This window comes from Myotis daubentonii, chromosome 2 (assembly GCF_963259705.1).
Source record: "Myotis daubentonii chromosome 2, mMyoDau2.1, whole genome shotgun sequence".
NCBI classification, from domain to species: domain Eukaryota; kingdom Metazoa; phylum Chordata; class Mammalia; order Chiroptera; family Vespertilionidae; genus Myotis; species Myotis daubentonii.
In genome coordinates, this window is record NC_081841.1 from 52,716,435 (window position 1) to 52,733,888 (window position 17,454).

Sequence of the window (17,454 nt, forward strand, 5' to 3'; positions counted from 1 at the left end):
AATTAATCACTTTAACTACGAACCATCATGCTTAAGCTACATAATCTTTACTCCCTGGAATGGAGATAAGAAACGCCCTAACCTTTGGAATAGAGATTGATAGGATTGGCATCAACTGGTATAAATACAGATGTAACAAGACAACAGGACACAGAACCTAGACACAGAACCTAGACACAGAACCTACACAGAACCTAGAGACAGAAGAACTTCACTGGAGAGAACATGGCAAAAGATCCTGGACAGAAACTGGCCACACAACCTAGAGACAGAACCTAGCGAGAGAACATGGCAAAAGATCTTGGACAGAAACTGGCTACAGAACCTGGATAGAACATGGCAAGAGAACCTGGACAGAACCTGGTTGGAGAACCTAGCGAGGGAACATGGCTACAGAACCTGGCTGGAGAACCTGGAGAACCTAGCTGGAGAACCTAGCAAGAGAACATGGACACAGAACCTGGCTGGAGATCCTAACCAGAACTTCGCTGGAGATCCTGACCAGAACTTGGCTAGAGATCCTGGCTAGGCTGCTGATCAACTGAACGCTGTCTCCATGTCATTCCTTCTTTGCCGACTCCGTCCACACCTTTGGGGACCCCTGGACCTGCTGGGGTTGGACCCCAGCACCTAAGGAGGAGCCTCCAGGTGAGACAGAGTGGCACCCAGTCCCTGCTGTGAGATATGTGCCCTAATGGGGCTCTGTCATGACTGCACTTTGGCTGACTCTGACCTGTAATACAGACAGATCTCCAAACTCGGCATGCTCTCTCCAGTCATGGTTTTTACACATGTTGTTGCCTACCTGGGACACTTCTTCTTCTTTGGTGTGGCTAACTCATCATGCTTCGCATCTCTGCCGGGATACCACATCTTCCAGGAAGCTTTTAATGATGCCAAGTCTGGGCTGGGCCTCTCCTCTGTGTTCTGTATCATCGATTCTACCCTTAACACAGCATTTAGCATACCCAGCCACAAGTGCTTGTTTGCCTGTCCATCTATCAAGTGGGACTGTAAGCTCTCTGAGGATGAGGGCCAAATCTTGTTCATTGCTATTTCCCCAGCATTGTGCCTGGCAAATAGTAAGCCCCTATCATATGTTGCATGAACAAATAAAGGTGGATAGGTTGAAAGCGGGGTACAAGAGAAGATGGGATGGCAGGGGGTGTATGAGCAGATCATTCAGGGGGTGGATGCAATGTTAGGAAGTTTGAGCTCTTTGGAAGGCAGTGAGGAGCCACTGAGGACTGTAAGCCGGGTCAGTTTTCTATGTGAGAAAGACCTCTATAGCAGCCTCATGGTGAATGAGTTGGATGAGGGTAAGAGCTGGAACAGAAAAATGAGGATGCAGTGATGCCAGAGGAACAGGGTGTGGGGTTGGATCCAGAGAACAGATGGAAAGGTTCACCTTGGCCAGGAGAAGGGCACCTCTGGGTTGCAGGGCAATGCCCGGAGAGAAGTGGGATGTTTGGCATTTGCTTTCAGAGCCTCTGCTATAGGTCTTCTCTTCCTTGCTGAACTGTGAGCCCCTACAGGGGAGGGTCTGAGCCCTCTTTTCTCAGCACCCACTCTATCCCCAGGATAGCCTCTGCCCAAGTCCCAGGATGGAGTCTAGGAGGCAATCTCCCCACGCCCAGCATGATCCAGAAGGAGAGGCCAGAGTCCTAGTGATGTTAGCTTGGCAAGTTTATTGAAAACCCAGGAACACAAAGAGCAGTACAAATAGGTCCCCCAACCCACCCCAGGCCTCCCTGGAGCTTGCAGCGGGCAGGGCTGGGCCTCCCTCACACCACCAATAGTTGTGTGGGGTGTAGCGGAGCTCACCCACCTCATGAGCTCACATGCTGCAGAGTTAAACCAACAACCCAGGAAAAGAAGTAGCCAGGACGTATGTCCCTGGAAGAAGAACCATCTCAGGGTACTAAGGGGTCCCCTGGGCCATCAAGGACTGTGGATCCTTCTGAGTCAGGAAACTAGGAAAACACATCTTCTCCTGCCGGGAAAAGGAAGAGGAAGGAGGCCAAGGATGCTGGCCCAGCTGCAGTAAGGACAGTCAACTTCCCATTCTCCAAACTAGTCCAAAGCTGGGATGGCCATGGTGCCCGAAGACATTCCTTTTGGCTTTGGACTGTGCCTATTCTCCCCAGGCACAGATTTTTGTAATTGTATCAAATCTGAATTCTTGAAGCTGTTCAGATGGATGGTGAGGAGTGATCCAAAGGAAGGACATTGGGAGTCAGGGAGAAACCCATCTGGATGGGGCTGCGGATGGAGCATCCAGGCAGAGAAGAGTATCCCCGAGAGGACACAGGCCGGACAGAGCCCTGTCCCTTCCTGGTAGGAGGGGAAGCCCCCCCCAGCCCAGGGCCCAGGCGCCTTGGGGACAGAAGCAGGGGACACTGAGATGGTTCTTCCCAGGGCAGTAGCTGGGCATAGGCTCTCAGTACTTGGTCCGGCGGGAGGTGGTGGTGGTGGACACGAAGCGGACGCTGGAACCTCGGCTGCTGCGGCCCCCACTGCAGCTGCTGAAGCCGCCCTCGGTGGGCAGCGGGCAGGGGGTGCTGGGGGCGCAGGGGGTGCAGGACTCTCTCATCAGCACCGAGCCTCCCCGGGAGCCTGTGCTGAGCAGGTCCCCGCTGCCCATGATGACCTGGGCCCCACCCAGACTGGAGCCACAGACGCCACCAGAACGGATGCTGCTGCCAGAGAAGGCGACTCTGCCGCGGGAGAGGGTAGAGCTGGAGACCAGGGGCTCAGGCCCACACACCAGGCCACCGCGGGAGCTGCTCACTGCTGCAGGAGGGAGAGATCATCAGTGAGGCTGCAGGGCCTTCATGCTCCCTCTGTGGGGTGGGAGGCCAGGGTCCTGGGTGGAGGTGGTCCCTATTGTCTACACAGTCAATACCCACTTCTTCTCTTGTCTGGGTGACTCAAAGGCTGTGACTCTGCTAGTCAACATTCAGAGTAAATGGAAGGATTGAATCAATACCCCAGATGTTTGCGTAGAGCCATAGGTTGGTTGTCATTTATATCTGGCCAGTCACGCTGATTTTGTTGAGAGTATAGTGACCTGCATGATCCAGACAGTGGGAGTAGTAGCCTTTATAAATCACTAGGCTTCTGTCTTCCAATTACTCCCTGCCCCTCAGTGGTTCTCACATGGCCCCTCCAATAAGAGTCCCTTGTCAGTTCTGTTCTGACCTCCGCTCAAGCCTGACTCCTGCAGAAAGCTATCCTGGCTGCCCACCCCTCTTGGCAGGCACTGTCATCCAAGCACTTGCAGCTCTGACCTACCCAGGTTACACTCAGTTCAACCTCACATCTGTGTATATTTGTGCTTTTGGAGTCAGAGATCTGGTTTTGAATTCTGGTTGTCCCACTGACTAAATGACTTCTGGCAAACCACGTATTTTCTCTGAGTGAGTGAAAGGGGGTTGCCAGTGCCTGTTCCTCCCCCCAGGGCTTCTTTGAGGGGTAGGCTGACAGTGGATAGGACTCATCTTCTCAAGAAGATTATAATTCTAGAGGCAGGGGCTAGAGCTCACCTTCTTTGTGCCTCCACCCTGCAGTGCCAAGCATAGTGCCCTGCAGTGCCACGTATGGTGCCCTGCATGCTTTGGGTACAACCTATACTTTGTCTGGCAGCAGCAGCAGCAGCAGTAGGGGGACTTCCATTCAGCTTTGTCCCATCTCCTGCCATCAGGGGTGTAGGGAACTCCCTGGCAAATGTCTTTCATTCCTCCCCTGGCTTTTGTCCTTAAAGGACAAGGCCACTAAAAATGAAAGGGCTGCTGCTCTTCTGGAACCCTCTCCCACCCAGGAGGCGCTGAAAACCTTGGTGATTGCATACCCTGGGGAGGGTAGGCTCAGGGGAGATCTCAGACCTCTGCTAAGGGGATGCTCTAGTCCAGGGGCCAGATGGTCCCTGCTCCCCCGACTGTCCTGGTCAGCCCAGCCATGGGCTACTGACCCCAATGTGGGCCTGAGTTTAAAGGAAATTTGAAGGGCACCAGGAGAGAAATGTGTAGAGGAAAAGACTTCAGTTTCTTACATATGTTTACTGGTCCAACACCTTCGCAGATCCTGGAGAGAGAAAGAAATAAGTCAGTTCACAAGTAGCGTTGTTCTCTGGAAACCCGCTTGCTCTCAGAAGGGCTTTCCTGGCCGAGTAGACCAGTGGGCCAGTGGTTTTCACCCAGCTGCACAAGCATCCAGAGAGCTTTGAAAAGTGACATATTCCTAGACCTTACCCCAAAATGATTTAACAAGCTAACCAAATCTTTTAAACAAGCTAACCCCATCAAGCAAAACTCCGTTTCTGATGCAGCCTGCTTGCAAACTTGCATTTTGGAGGCACAGACTTAGAGTCGTCTTCTAATCCCTCGCCAGGGTCAACCCAACTAACATTTGCAGAAAAGGCTCTCTTACTTCTGGAGATGGATATTTCAGCATTTCTTCACCTGGTCGCTGTCCCCTCCTCCCCCGCTAATTAGTCCAGATGCCCAAGTCCGACCTCATTCCCTCTTGGTGCCCTGTGAGCACTCACCGGATCTCCTCGCCCTCCAGCAGGCGCCTGTAGGTGGCGATCTCAATGTCCAGGCCCAGCTTGACGTTCATCAGTTCCTGGTACTCGCGCAGCTGCCTGGCCATGTCCTGCTTGGCCTGCTGCAGGGCGCCCTCCAGATCTGCCAGCTTGCATTTGGCATCCTTGAGGGCTGCCTCACCCCGCTGCTCCGCCTCAGCCACTGCGGCCTCCAGCTTGGCCCGCTGCAGGGAGGGAGGTTTGCTGGTGGGTTTTGGCAGAGACTAGGGGATCCCGGATCCCCAGGTGGGGCTGGAAACACTGCCCCTGTTAGTGGGGACACAGCCTGGTGCCAAGCCAGGGATGGAGCCCATGTGGCTGCTTTCTTGGGGACCGTGAACCTGCAGTTTGATGTCACCAGAGGCGAAGCATTGCTTTTTTTCAGTTTCTAATCCATTGACGTTGCACTTCCTTATATCTGCTGCTCCAAGAGCCATGGGCTCCAGAGTAAAACTATTCTTTGCCCTCTACCTGCTCCTTCAAGTTGACCCTAAGCCTTTTCTTCTATATGGGAGACCCTCCTTTCCTTCCACATTTTCCTCTCCTGGGAAGTCTTTTTGTACTAATCCCTCCATTCCTCCATTTCTGGGTCCTGATGGTCTCCCCTATATCATCAGACTTGGAGCTCCCCAAATTCAGAGCCCTGCTTCTCCTTCCTCTGGGGCTTTCTCTATTTTATTTTGCCCACCTGAGTCTTGGCGTGCTCGATCTCTGCCTTCAGCCTCTGGATCATGCGGGTCAGCTCATTGATCTCATTCCGTGTGTTGCGCAGGTTGTCACAGTGTTGGCCAGCTGTCACTCGCATCTCCTCATACTGTGGGGTGCGGTGGGGAGAGGGGGATGTTCTGAGGGCTCAAAGGTTGGATCAAGACCACAGCTTCAACTGAATTGGGGGTCTCGCACCTCCATGGGGCCCACTTTGTTGTACCTGAGTCTCACCCCAAGGCTACCTACACCCCTTCCCAGCCTGCCTTTGCCCACCTTGGTCTGGTACCAGGCCTCAGCATCAGCCCGACTGCGCCTGGCAACCTCTTCATATTGGGCCTTGATTTCGGTGATGATTCCATCCAAGTCCAGGTCCCGGCTGTTGTCCATCTTCACAATGACCGAGGTCTCTGAGATGTGTGACTGTAGCAGCTGGATTTCCTGTGTTGGAGGATCAGTAAGAGAGAGGGACTCAGAGTCCCATCAGTGACCAGGATGCTGCCACAGGGTCCCCAGGATGTAGTGTCAAGAGCAGAGAGTATTGCTTGTTTGTTCAGAGCAAAGCTATGGGGCAGGCCGTCCAAACCAAAGGTGAAGAAAAAGGCATGTCCAAGAACCACTTCTGTTTGACTTTAAAGTCTTGTTATGTACTCAGAGACATCCCTTTACCACCCTAACTTTTGCTTAGGTGAATATTAAAACCATGGGGGCCTAGGCTTTAAGTGAAGAAGAGTGAGAGCTATACTAGGGATACACTTTTCTTTGGATTATCCTCAAAGTGGCTGTGCCATTCATGGATTATTGAGAGCTGACAATATTTTAGAACATGATGGTCTAGGAATTATACACCTCAAGTCCTTAACAGAACCAGGGGACATGGAACTGGCCTGCGAGGTGATGGCTCCAGAGGGAGCTTTCTTTAGGGTTTCCATTCAGAGCCAGACATTCAGCTCTGGCTGGGTCTGTATCAGACCAAACAGACCATTTATGAAGCAAAAGAAAGCTAGTTCATTTGGCCAATTAGGTCAAACATGATTTTTTTTTTTTTTTTTTTTTTTTTTTTACCTCTCCGAGCAAATCAGTTTTCCAGAGTCTTCTGATCAATAGATTGAAAGTGATATTCCTAGACCCAGATCTTTGGATTGGTCAACAAGGGGTTGTACCATGGATCCAAGAAGTTTATACGTAGATCTGAGTCAGGCTGCTGAGAAGCCTGCTTACCTAACCTTTTCCACTGGTAGATCTATTGACATATAGAAGATATAGATTTGAGTGGGAGGAAAGATGTATGATACCAAATGTTAGAAAATGTACCAGTGCAGGGGAAGCCCCCAGGGAGTCTAGGCTAAGCACTGATCTCATATGGCTGAGAGGGGATGAGCCCTTACCTCCATGTATAGGGTTTTCAGGAAGTCAATTTCCTGAGCTAGGGTTTCCACGTTGGCCTCTAGATCAGATTTATGTAAGAAATTTGAGTCCACATCCTGCATAAAAGAGAGAAGGATAAGATGCATATTACGTTGCACTGTTTAACCCCCGCACCTTGGCGGAGTCTGGGGATGGGTGGGAAGATCAGACCAGTCCCACAGGGCCAGGCCAGTCTGGGGATGGGTGGTAAAGTCACTGGGTGGAACTGCAGTTCAGTGACTGTGGCTCTTCTCCTGCTGCAGCATAAACACTCCCCCGGGGCTGCTGGATCTCTCCTGATGCTTATTTAGAGGCAAGGAGAATCTGGATAATCCCAGGCATCTAAATAATAAAAGGACATCTAAACAATTTAACCTGCCCTGGCTGGTTTGCTCAATGGTTAGAGTGTCGGCCCACGGACAGAAGGGTCATGGGTTCAATTCCTGGTCAAGGGTGTGTACCTCAGTTGTAGTCTGGCCCTGGTTGGGATGAGGGCAGGAGGCAGCTGATTGTGTCTCTCTCACGTTGATTTCTCTCTCTCTCTCTCTCTCTCTCTCTCTCTCTCTCTCTCTCTCTCTGTCTCCCTCCCTCTCTCTCCCTCCCTCCCTCCCTCCCTTCCTCTTCTCTCTCTTCCACTCTGTCTAAATATCAATGGATTAAAAAATAAATAAATAATCTAACCAATCTTAAATATTCTGAGACCAAATTAGAACTTCGAAGAGACCTTGTGTGACCTTAAGGGTTCCCCTCTGTGTGAGTGGTCTGAGACAGCACAGGGATGCCTGGGCAGTTTCCTGAGGGGTCTCAAGGACATTTGCCTGTCTGGAGAAGTTTACCTATTGCTTTCCCTTACCTTCTTCAGAGTCACAAACTCATTCTCAGCATTGGCCCGGAATTCCACCTCTTCTTCGTACCTGGATGATTAGAATTAGGAGAGTGAGTTCTCATTCTGAACTGAGAGCCAATGACTTCCAATTTCCTAGTGAGCCTCTTAAGACCTCTCTGCTCCACCCAGGAGCATAGCTTCCTGTTGTTACCTACAGGTTCTCAGCCATTCTGTCCTTTCTGTAAGACCTTACATGTACCAGTAGCCCTCAGTTTCTCCAAATCCCTTTAACATTCTCACATAGGATGTGGGGCCTGAAAACGTGGTCCATTTCTTTGCTCCTCTGCTAGAAAAGATTTAGAGTCATTGCACATGACCAGAGAGGAAGTAGGACCCAACTTGATGCTGAATGTGGGCATGGTTCTCACAATCAGAGGGCTCTATTTCTGCGGCTAACTCACCCATTTCCACAGTGAGGATTAGGAAAAAAACATGCCCAATTCCAAGACTCCTTTTTCCTCAGAACCTATGGAGGGCCTCCTCCTGCTCCCTTACATATCACTGCCCCCACATCTGTCTACAGACTGGGTATAGAAACCAGCATTCAACCTTGACCCTTCCAGCTGCTCTCATCTGAGCTTGGTCACTGCTTTAGGGACCAGCCCATGCCTGTCCTTGGTCAGTGCGGTCCAGATGCCACTCACTTCTTCTTGAAACCTTCAAGGACATCCTGCATGTTGTTCCTCTCAGCCTCCAGACGGGCCCGGTCGCTGCTGGCTGCATCCAGCTGCCTCCGCAGGTTAGTGATGTAGCTCTCAAAGAGGGGCTCCAGGTTGCTCTTGGCACACTTCTGCTCTTGGAGGAAGTTCCACTTGGTCTCTAGAAGCTTGTTCTGCTGTTCCAAGAACCGCACCTAAACCCACAAGGGCACAGAAAGGGCAATTGAAGTGTTTGACAGAGTCACTTGCATGCCCACCAGTTCTTCAGGTGGTCAGAAATGACTCTCAACACTGTGGTGACATTGTTCGCTCCTCTGTTGACATTAATTCCTGCTCTAATTCAGTAGAATATGGAAGAGCAGGCCTGTGACCCCCTCTTCGGGCTCAGCCAGGCTCAGCGACAAACAGGCACTGTTCTAAGTGACTAGGTAGTAGGTCTAGTCACTAGGTAGTAGGTCTTAGTTTGTCCAGATGCCCTCAGACTTGGCTGGAGGTCCCTCTTTCCTCCAAAAGATGCAACCTCTGTGTTAGCCAGCCCTCCATGCTGCGCTCCTCAGGCCCATCCTTGCTCTACAGCAGAGTGATGCGGAAATCATACTGCAATGCCTTTGGTTGACACCTAAAGGATCTTGGGGTCAAGGTCAATGCCCTAGGCCTGGGCTATTTCTTCTTAAGGGAAAGAACACCCAATGCATTCTAGCTCTTACCATCCCAGACCCAGGGATTGAACTGTACCTTGTCAATGAAGGAAGCAAATTTGTTGTTGAGCGTCTTGATTTGCTCCTTCTCATCTCGCTTCACCCTCTGAGCATTAGGGTCAATCTCCAGGTTGAGAGGGGTCAGCAGGCTCTGGTTAACAGTCACTGCTGTGATAGACGGGGCTGCTGGGACTCCAATTCCTCCAACTCTGTAGCCAAAGCCATAGCCAAGGCAACTGCTGGCTCCAAACCCTAGACCAGCACCACACCCGCCACCAGCACCAATGCCAACTCCACAGTGGATGGGACGAGAGCCTATAGCTGCTATCCGGGGTGAGCATGATCCATAGGTGATGACACTCCGACTACCAAAACTGCCAAGGCCTCGGAAGCTGGACCCACTCCTGCAGGAGACGGAGCTGGCTCGGAACCTGTTCAGGTTCTGCGGGGCCATTGCTGAGCAAGAGCTGAAGTTGCCCACACGGCGACCAGAGCTGACTCGGTAGGAGCGGCAAGACATGATGGCTTCCTGGATGAGAGCAAAGCAGCAATTGCAGAGTGTGGGGTGAGCTGGAGCTGGGAGTCCCTCTGAGGCTAGTGGATTCCTCTCACCCCTTTTATGTGTGTGGGGATCTGAAGATTGGCCCCATAAAATGGAAAAAGCCATTTGGAAGCATTTATGAGCTTGGGTAGTTAGCAGAAATTCTTCATGCCTATAACCTCCTTAACAATGAGCTAATCTCAGGCACACCTATTCTTTTTAGGATTAGGGCTATAACATCAAACCTATAAATATTAAAAACGCATAAACACATAAACATTATGGTCCTATTTTTTCCCACAAGTCCACCACAATTGCCATTATGGGGATATTAATTTGCTTTGGTCATAAATCCAATAGACTTTTGCATTGCAAATGTGGCTAACCACCAGAAAGTTAGGATGGTGGTAGCTCTAAAGTTAAGAGGCTCACAGGGATGCATCTATATAGACATATCCCTTTAAAGAGGTGGGATATGCAGAAAAGAGTCAGGATCTGCAGAGCTCCAACTAAGAAATAATACGGCGCCCTGGCCGGTGTGGCTCAGTTGTTTGGGTGTTGTCCTGTGCACCAGAGGGTTGCCAGTTTGATTCTCGGTCAGGGCACATGCTCAGGTTTCATGCTTGAGTTCCCAAAGGGGCCATGCAAGAGGCAGCCAATTGATGTTTCCCTCTCACATTGATGTTTCTCTCTCCCTCACTCTAAAAAGCAATAATACTATTTTTTTTTAATAAAGAGAAAAAAAGAAATAATATGGCAAGAATACACTTTATTGCATTTCTGTAGATGAATTAAATAGTCCAAAAACCTTTAGCGGTGCTTTATCTATCTTCTATGATTTGGTTTGGCTGTTTACATAGGAGTTCAATCTTCAGTAAAGCTGTTAGTGTAGATACATGCCTAATTTGAGACACTCAGAGGAGATTCATTCATTCATTCATTCATTCACTTACTCACTCACTTAACAATTATCAGGTGCCTACTCTGTCCCAGTCAGTGTGCTTGGTACTGAAGGTAAAGAGATAAGAAAGATGGTCTTTGCCCTCTTGGTGGTGGAAGATTAATCTTGAGGACTTCTGTTGCATAATTTGATGCCAAAGCACACCAATAATTTGGCCATTTATCTGTGTGGAAAGTCAGCCACATGATTTTGAGCCCCTCCATCCCCAATACACATGAGGGCTTATTAATAGCTCTGTTTATTCAGGTTCTTTTAATTATTGATGAATTTTTGGTTAGGATAGTGAGACACAAGCAATAAATATCAATATAGAAAATGAAAAGTTCTAAGCAACTGGATATTGTTATCAATATTGCATATATTTCAGGACCCAGAGGCAGGTTTTTACCTTTTTAATTCTAGCAGGTGACATGGTTGGTATCACCTGTCTTACCTGTGCCTGGAGGAACTTGTGCTTAACTGGACACTGGAATTTTGGGGGATGCTTGGGATTCTACTTGGAAGAGGATGTGAGCTTTTGACTGGAGCTCCTTTCTTCCTTCCTAATATTTATACCTTTTCTTCCCTTTTCTTGCCTTATTGCATTAGCTATGGTTCCAGTACGATGTTGAAAAGTAGTGGTGAGGGGACATCTTGCTTTATTCCTAATTTTATTTATTTATTTATTTATTTATTGCTTAAAGTATTACAAAGGGTATTACATATGTGTCCTTTTTTATTCCTAATTTTAGTAGGAAAGTGTCAAGCTTCCCATCATGAAGCATGCTATTAGCTGTAGGTTTGGGGGCACATATTCTTTATCAAGGTGAGGAAGTGCTCCTCTATTCCTAGTCTACCACATTTTCCATAGGCCCAGTCACCAGGTGTATGTCTAATGGGAGAAGAAGCAGAAAAATAGTAACGAGAATATTTCTTGTGAAGATGATTAATGACCTCCATGTTGCTAAATTCAGTGCTCTGTTCTCAGATCTCATTTAACCTGATTTATTAGCAAGTATTTGATATAGTGGATCATTCCTTTTCCTTGAAATACTTTCTTCTTTTGGTTTCCAGATAGCACAGTCTCTGATTTTCTTGCCATATTACTGGCTGCTTCTTTTTGGTCTCCTTAGCCAGTTCCTTTTCACGTCTTCAACCTGTAGACACACAGCACTCTTGGACTCAGCCCTTGTACCTTTTCTCATATTTATCCATGCTCATTCCCTTGGTGAGATCATTCAGCCTCATGACTTTAAATACTATCTATCCACTGATGACTGCCAAGGGCATATCTTTATCCTGGACTTCCTCTCTGCACTCTGCATGTATACTCTGATCAATGTCTCTCTTTGGATAGCAAATAAGCATCTCAACCTTAGTATCTCCAAAACTGTTCTCCCAAATGTTCATGCTAATATGTTCCAACTTGCTAGGCTCACCCCCCCATCCCCTGCGGTAGCTCAGGCCACAAAATCCGAGAGCGATCCTTTATTCCTCTGTTTTCTCCATATTCTACATTCAATCCAGTGGCAAATCCCACCTTCATAACGTATCTGGACTCCTACCACCTCTCACTCTCCCCACTGCCGCCATGTGCGCCAGGCTTATCGCTTCTCACGGGGTGTTTGACATAATCACCAGTCTGCCTCCCTGTGTCCTCCTTTGCCCCATCCAGTCTTTTCTTAACATCACAGTCAATCATCCATAAAAACATGTTAGATCATGTCATTTCTATGCTCAAACCCTTCTAAGGGTTTCCCATCCGACTCAGAGTAAATGCGATATAAAATCTGCCCTCCCCTTTCATTGACCTTGCTGTCCGCAGCCACTCTGGCCTCCTGGTTGTCCATCAAACTGGCAGGAAAACTCCTGCCTCATACACGCCCCCCCCCCCCGCAACCCCCCCCCGCCCCCAACCGATGCCGACCCACTTGCTCTTTTCTCTTTTCTCTGCTGGGAACTCTTTTTCCTCAAATGGCTACATGGCCAGGTCCCTCAATTCCTCCGGGCCTAGGATCATAGGTCACCCCCTATTTAAGCCCCTAAATCCCCCATGTACTGCCTGTCTCCCCTCCCCACCCCCTTCTCTCCTCAGCAGCCCTCACCTCTGAGGTCCTCTCCTGGTGGATTTGCTGGCTCAGAGTCTATCACCCTTGCTGGACTAAAGCTCCAGGAGGCAGGCACCGTGTTTCCAGTGCTTAGTAGCGTGGGGCACATGATTGAATGAATGGATTACCCAAAGATTAAAAGCAGAGGAAAGGGGGGACAGGAGCGGGGTGTAAAAGGAAGAGGGATTTAGGCATTTGGTGGTGCAGAAACTCAAGCGTTCACAAGGGAACCAACCCAGTTTGCCCTCCAGCTCCTGCCTCTTGGGGCTTAAATCTGGTGCTTGGAGGAAAGGGCATCCCACTCCTCTGGGGATCCAGGAGACTGGGGAGGGGACCCCTGTGGAGGAGAAAGGGAGAGGGGAGCTGGAGGGATGGCATAGAGAACACCAGCTAGCGTGCCAGGCCCAGGACAGAAGACTTGACCCAGCCCTTGGAGCTAGATGGACTGAGACACAGTCCCAGTGTGGCCACCTACCAGCAGTATGACCTTGGACAGGGTGCACTGAGGGCAGGGTGGTGGCAGGGTTCTGCTCTGGGGAGTAGGCAATAAGGAGTACCTGACTGTAGAGAACTTAAAATCAATAATATAACCAACTAAAAGTTGATTCACTTTTTATTGCCACTGTGCACTGCTAGTCAGCAAACACTCTCCCTCAATGGTATACTAGTTACTTGGGGGGGGGGGGAATTATTTTACTTCTCTAAGCCTCAGTTTTCTTGTCTGTAAAATGGAATGATCCCTACTTCCCAGGATTTTGAGGATTAAATCTGAAAGCCTTTGAGTGTACACTGTGTGGTTCTTGTCATCCATTCACCCCCTGCTGTCTTTCCTTCCTCCTTCCCTCTTTTTCTTCTGGCCCTTCTCCTCTCTCTTGCACAATCCTCCCTTCTCTTTGAAGCAGTCATCCTGTTCCAGCCCAGCACCCCACCCCCTTCCCGCTCCAGCAGGTGCTCATTACCCCATCAGCCATTCTGGGGCTGTCCCAGTGTGGGCTCAGCTTCCTTCAGCCCTGACCAGCCGGGCAGGGTGGTGGGTAATTGGGATCAGTCAAGCATAACCCCTGTTCTGGGATGAGCTGACACCATCAGCAGTTTATAGTTCTGAGGCATTATTTCGCCAGATCGTGCATAACACAAGCCTCAGTCATTTTTAGGGGGTGGCAGGTGGGGAGAGGCCGAGGAGTCACCCTGCAAACCCCAGGCTGAAGGTGTTGCTGCTCCCACAGTTTCTTCTTACTGCTGTCAGTCGGCCTGTAATGGAATCCTGAGATCTGCTGGCCGGGCCCAGCCACAGCACCTCACTTTGCTGCTGTGGTGTGGTTGCTGGCTCATCGCCAAGCTGTCTGTGCAGTGGGGAGGAGGGAAACTGCTGGGAGGGAAGAGAAGAGAGGAGGTGGAGGGAGGGGGCTAAGCCGGGTCTGGGGACCCTGGGCTCCCTGTGGTTGTGTGTGTGTGTGTGTGTGTGTGTACACACACGTACGCACTCGCGTGGGAAGGAGAGTGACAGGGAAATCCCAGATGCTAAGAAGGCTTTGCTAAAAGCCACCTTCTTCAGAGTGTTTCCATTTTGCCCAGAGACAAGTTTGTGCTGGAGAGAGGCCCTCCCAGGAAGGTGTTCATGCTGAGACCTGCCCTGTGCGCAGGGAAGCTCCGGAGTCCCCTAGCAGGAGGAGGGGCCGTAAGACAGGTTGAGCCCACCCCGGCCCTCTCTACCCCTCTGCCCTCTCAGGCTGATGACCCTGAGATGGAATCTAAACGCCTCCCAGGAGAGATGAAGCACCCCTCTGGTTCGGGCCCATCCCCATCCTCCAGGCGGGATGATTGTTTTAGGTTTAATCCAAATTCCTCTCATTCACAGAGCTTCACCTGTCCAGGGTAAAAATATTGCGTCTCATAGGCATAAGGTCAGTTTGCTTTAACAGACCTTTACTGGGCACTGATGTGTGCCCGGCATTGTGTTTAAGTGCTTGGATGGCTGGCGCCCAGCCCTCTTCCTCTGTCAGGCTCGGTGGTCCTATGTTTCCCTCCTCTGCTCGCAGTCCCATTCCTGAAACCAATCCAAGCTCTGGGTGGAGAGTGGCAGTAAAGGGTGCACCTGAGGCCACTGATGGGGCTGCGATGAGGAAGGGATCCTGGAGAAGTGCTTCTGGGCGCCAAGCAGAGAACACCTGAGGGAGGGGCAGTGGGGGGAAGGAAGGGCCTTGTCGGGGGGAGAGAGGCCCCGTGAGAAGGTAAGAAGAGGAACAAGGAAACGGGAGACCTTCTGGGAGACAGACACAGACACAAGGAGCTCTACCTGGATTCTCCCGCCCTCCCCAGGCCTCATTGGGTGGTTCCCCACCATTCCTCGCAGGGGCGCTCTGGGAGGGCCTGCATTTGGGGTCCCAGGGGTGTAGAGAATATAGTGAGGCTTTAGCTTTACTCATCTGGGTCTCCTTTCCACCCCGGGGGACGAGGAGGGACCTGATCCTCCCTGAATCCCAGCACCTGGGAGTCTGGCCCAGGGAGAAAGAAGCCCAGGTGTTTGCCCAGGTGATTGGAGTGTGAATCACTGGGCCACCACCAGGAGGCACTTTTCCCCACCTGCCTTGATTCATCCCCTGGGGAAGCAGGAAGAAGGGGGTCACTGCTGCACATCACTAAGGGGTTCCCCTAGTGGAAGTGCTGGAGGGGGTCTGCCCAGGCTCAGAGCTCACATCCAGGACTGAGCGAGGGCACCTTCACTATTGGGTGGAGTCGTGCCTCCCCTTCCCAGGGTCCTGGGCACTCAGAAATGGGAAGTTCCACATGGATGGTCCTCAGGCCCAAGCCCATCTCTCAGTGATGGTGGGGGAATGCCCTCCCTCTCCTCCTTTATTCCAGTGGGTGTTTCCTGGTTCCATATGTAGTCATCTATGGGATAGAGGTGGGTGGTCTATTGGGATCTCCTAGACTAGAGCTTTGAGTGATTAATCAGCAAGAAGTTTAGCTGGCTCTCAGGCCAGGTCCAGAGTGATGGGAATTCAAGTGGCAACTGAGGCTGTGTGGCCCCATTGTTCTATCCCCTCCTTTCATGTGTCCCTGAATCTCAGACCTCACGGTGGGTGCTGTGGGCCCCGGCTTCCCCTAAGCCCTGCTGTCCTTCAGGATCCAGCTCACCTGCCCCTCCTCCTGGGCACCTTCCCAAGGCCCCTGACTAGGGTGGGACCCTCATATATGTTCGCCTTCACAATTCTCACATCTGTAATTTCCTGCTCCAGGTCTGAATTTCCTGCTATTTATCACTGAGATATATTTCACATAGCACATAACTCACTCATTTTATTTTATTTTATTTTTTAAAATATATTTTATTGACTTTTTACAGAGAGGAAGGGAGAGGGATAGAGAGTTAGAAACATCGATGAGAGAGAAACATCGATCAGCTGCCTCCTGCACACCTCCCACTGGGGATGTGCCTGCAACCAAAGTACATTCCCTTGACTGGAATCGAACCTGGGACCTTTCAGTCCACAGGCCGACGCTCTATCCATTGAGCCAAACCAGTTACAGCAACTCACTCATTTTAAATGCACAATTCACTGATTTTAGTATATTCCTAGATATGTGCAATTATCATCACTGTCAATTTTAGAACCTCAAAAAAAATCCTTTAGTTATCACCCCCATACTTTCCCCTCATCTCCCACCTTCTCCTTCCTCCAGCCCTAAGCAACCATTAATCTACTTCCTGTCTCTTAGATCTCTATATTCTGGACTTTCATATGGAAGGAATCATATACCACATGGTCTTTGTGACTTGCTTCTTTTACCTTCCATAATATTTCCAAGGTTCATCCATGTTGTAGCACGTGTCGCTCCATTCCTTTTATGACTGAACAATATTCCATTGTATGAATATACCACATTTTGATTATCCATTTGCCCATTAATGGATATTTGGGTTGTTTCCACCTTTTGGCCATTGTGAATGGTACTGGTATAAACATCCACGTGCAAGTTTTGGTGTGGAAATGTGTTTTCCTTTCTCCTGGGTATATACATACCTAGGAGTGGAATTGCTGGGACATATGGTAACTCTGTGTTTAACATTTGAGGAACCACCAGACTGTTTTCCAAAGTGGCTGCACCAGTTTACAGCCCCTATAATGGGCTCTAGGTGCTATGTCTACCAGGTGAGTTGGCCTGACTATGACTGTCTTGTTCACCACTGTGTCACCAGCCCCTCGGTGACCTGACTCAGCAGGTGCTTTGTAAATGCATATTGAGTGAAAGAAGTGAGTGGATGGGTTCTTTTGAATCTGCTGCCCATGGATAATGAACCTGAGACTTCCCTTCAGACTCTGCCCTTACAATCTTCTCTGTGGATCTCTCTCTGATCCTCTTGCTGGGCACAATCTTGAGTTGCTCTTTCTCCTAGCCTCACACTCCCTGGCTCTCCTCCTGTGTGACGCAGAGTCCCTCCAGGGTTCAGAGGGTCTTAGTCACCCCTGTACCACCAGCTCCTCATGCAGGGCTTGGCGCAGAATAGCTGCTCTGTGTGGGGCTGTGGGGGAAGGGGACCTGTGCCTCAACACTCAGGAGAGGGGAGCCACAGGGGGACTTTGTGGTGGGGGTTGTTTTGGGTAATCAGTGAAGCAACAGGGAGGGTATCTGGCCCCACAGAGGGTGAAACTGTTGCTACCAAGTCTCATTTGCAGTACTTGAGGCTCCCTAGAGAGGAAGAAGAGTTGGAGGGCTCTCCTCCCTGGCTGGGCTGCCACTCATCTTCTGTGCTTTCCCCGGACCAGGAATGTCCTGCACGGAGACTGGTCCACGATGGAGAGGCAGAACCCAGGCTGGGAGCCTGACGAGAACAGACATTATAGGGGCCCCATGAACTTTCTCTAGGACACGTGCAGAGGGCCATGCGGTGAGGAGGCCTATGTACAACAGACACGTGGTTTTTT

At 50.1% G+C, this 17,454-nt stretch overlaps 1 protein-coding gene across 1 annotated transcript; it reads right to left on the minus strand.

Moving 5' to 3' along the window:
• Positions 1-1,678: 1,678 nt before the first annotated feature.
• Positions 1,679-9,538, minus strand: KRT84 (keratin 84). Its single transcript, XM_059682976.1, has 9 exons — positions 8,975-9,538; positions 8,225-8,433; positions 7,548-7,608; positions 6,676-6,771; positions 5,564-5,728; positions 5,271-5,396; positions 4,547-4,767; positions 4,052-4,083; positions 1,679-2,793 (listed from the first exon to the last, which is right to left on the minus strand). The coding sequence occupies exons 1-9, from the start codon at positions 9,455-9,457 to the stop codon at positions 2,441-2,443; spliced, it is 1,746 nt and encodes a 581-aa protein (XP_059538959.1). The 5' UTR covers positions 9,458-9,538; the 3' UTR covers positions 1,679-2,440.
• Positions 9,539-17,454: the final 7,916 nt, after the last annotated feature.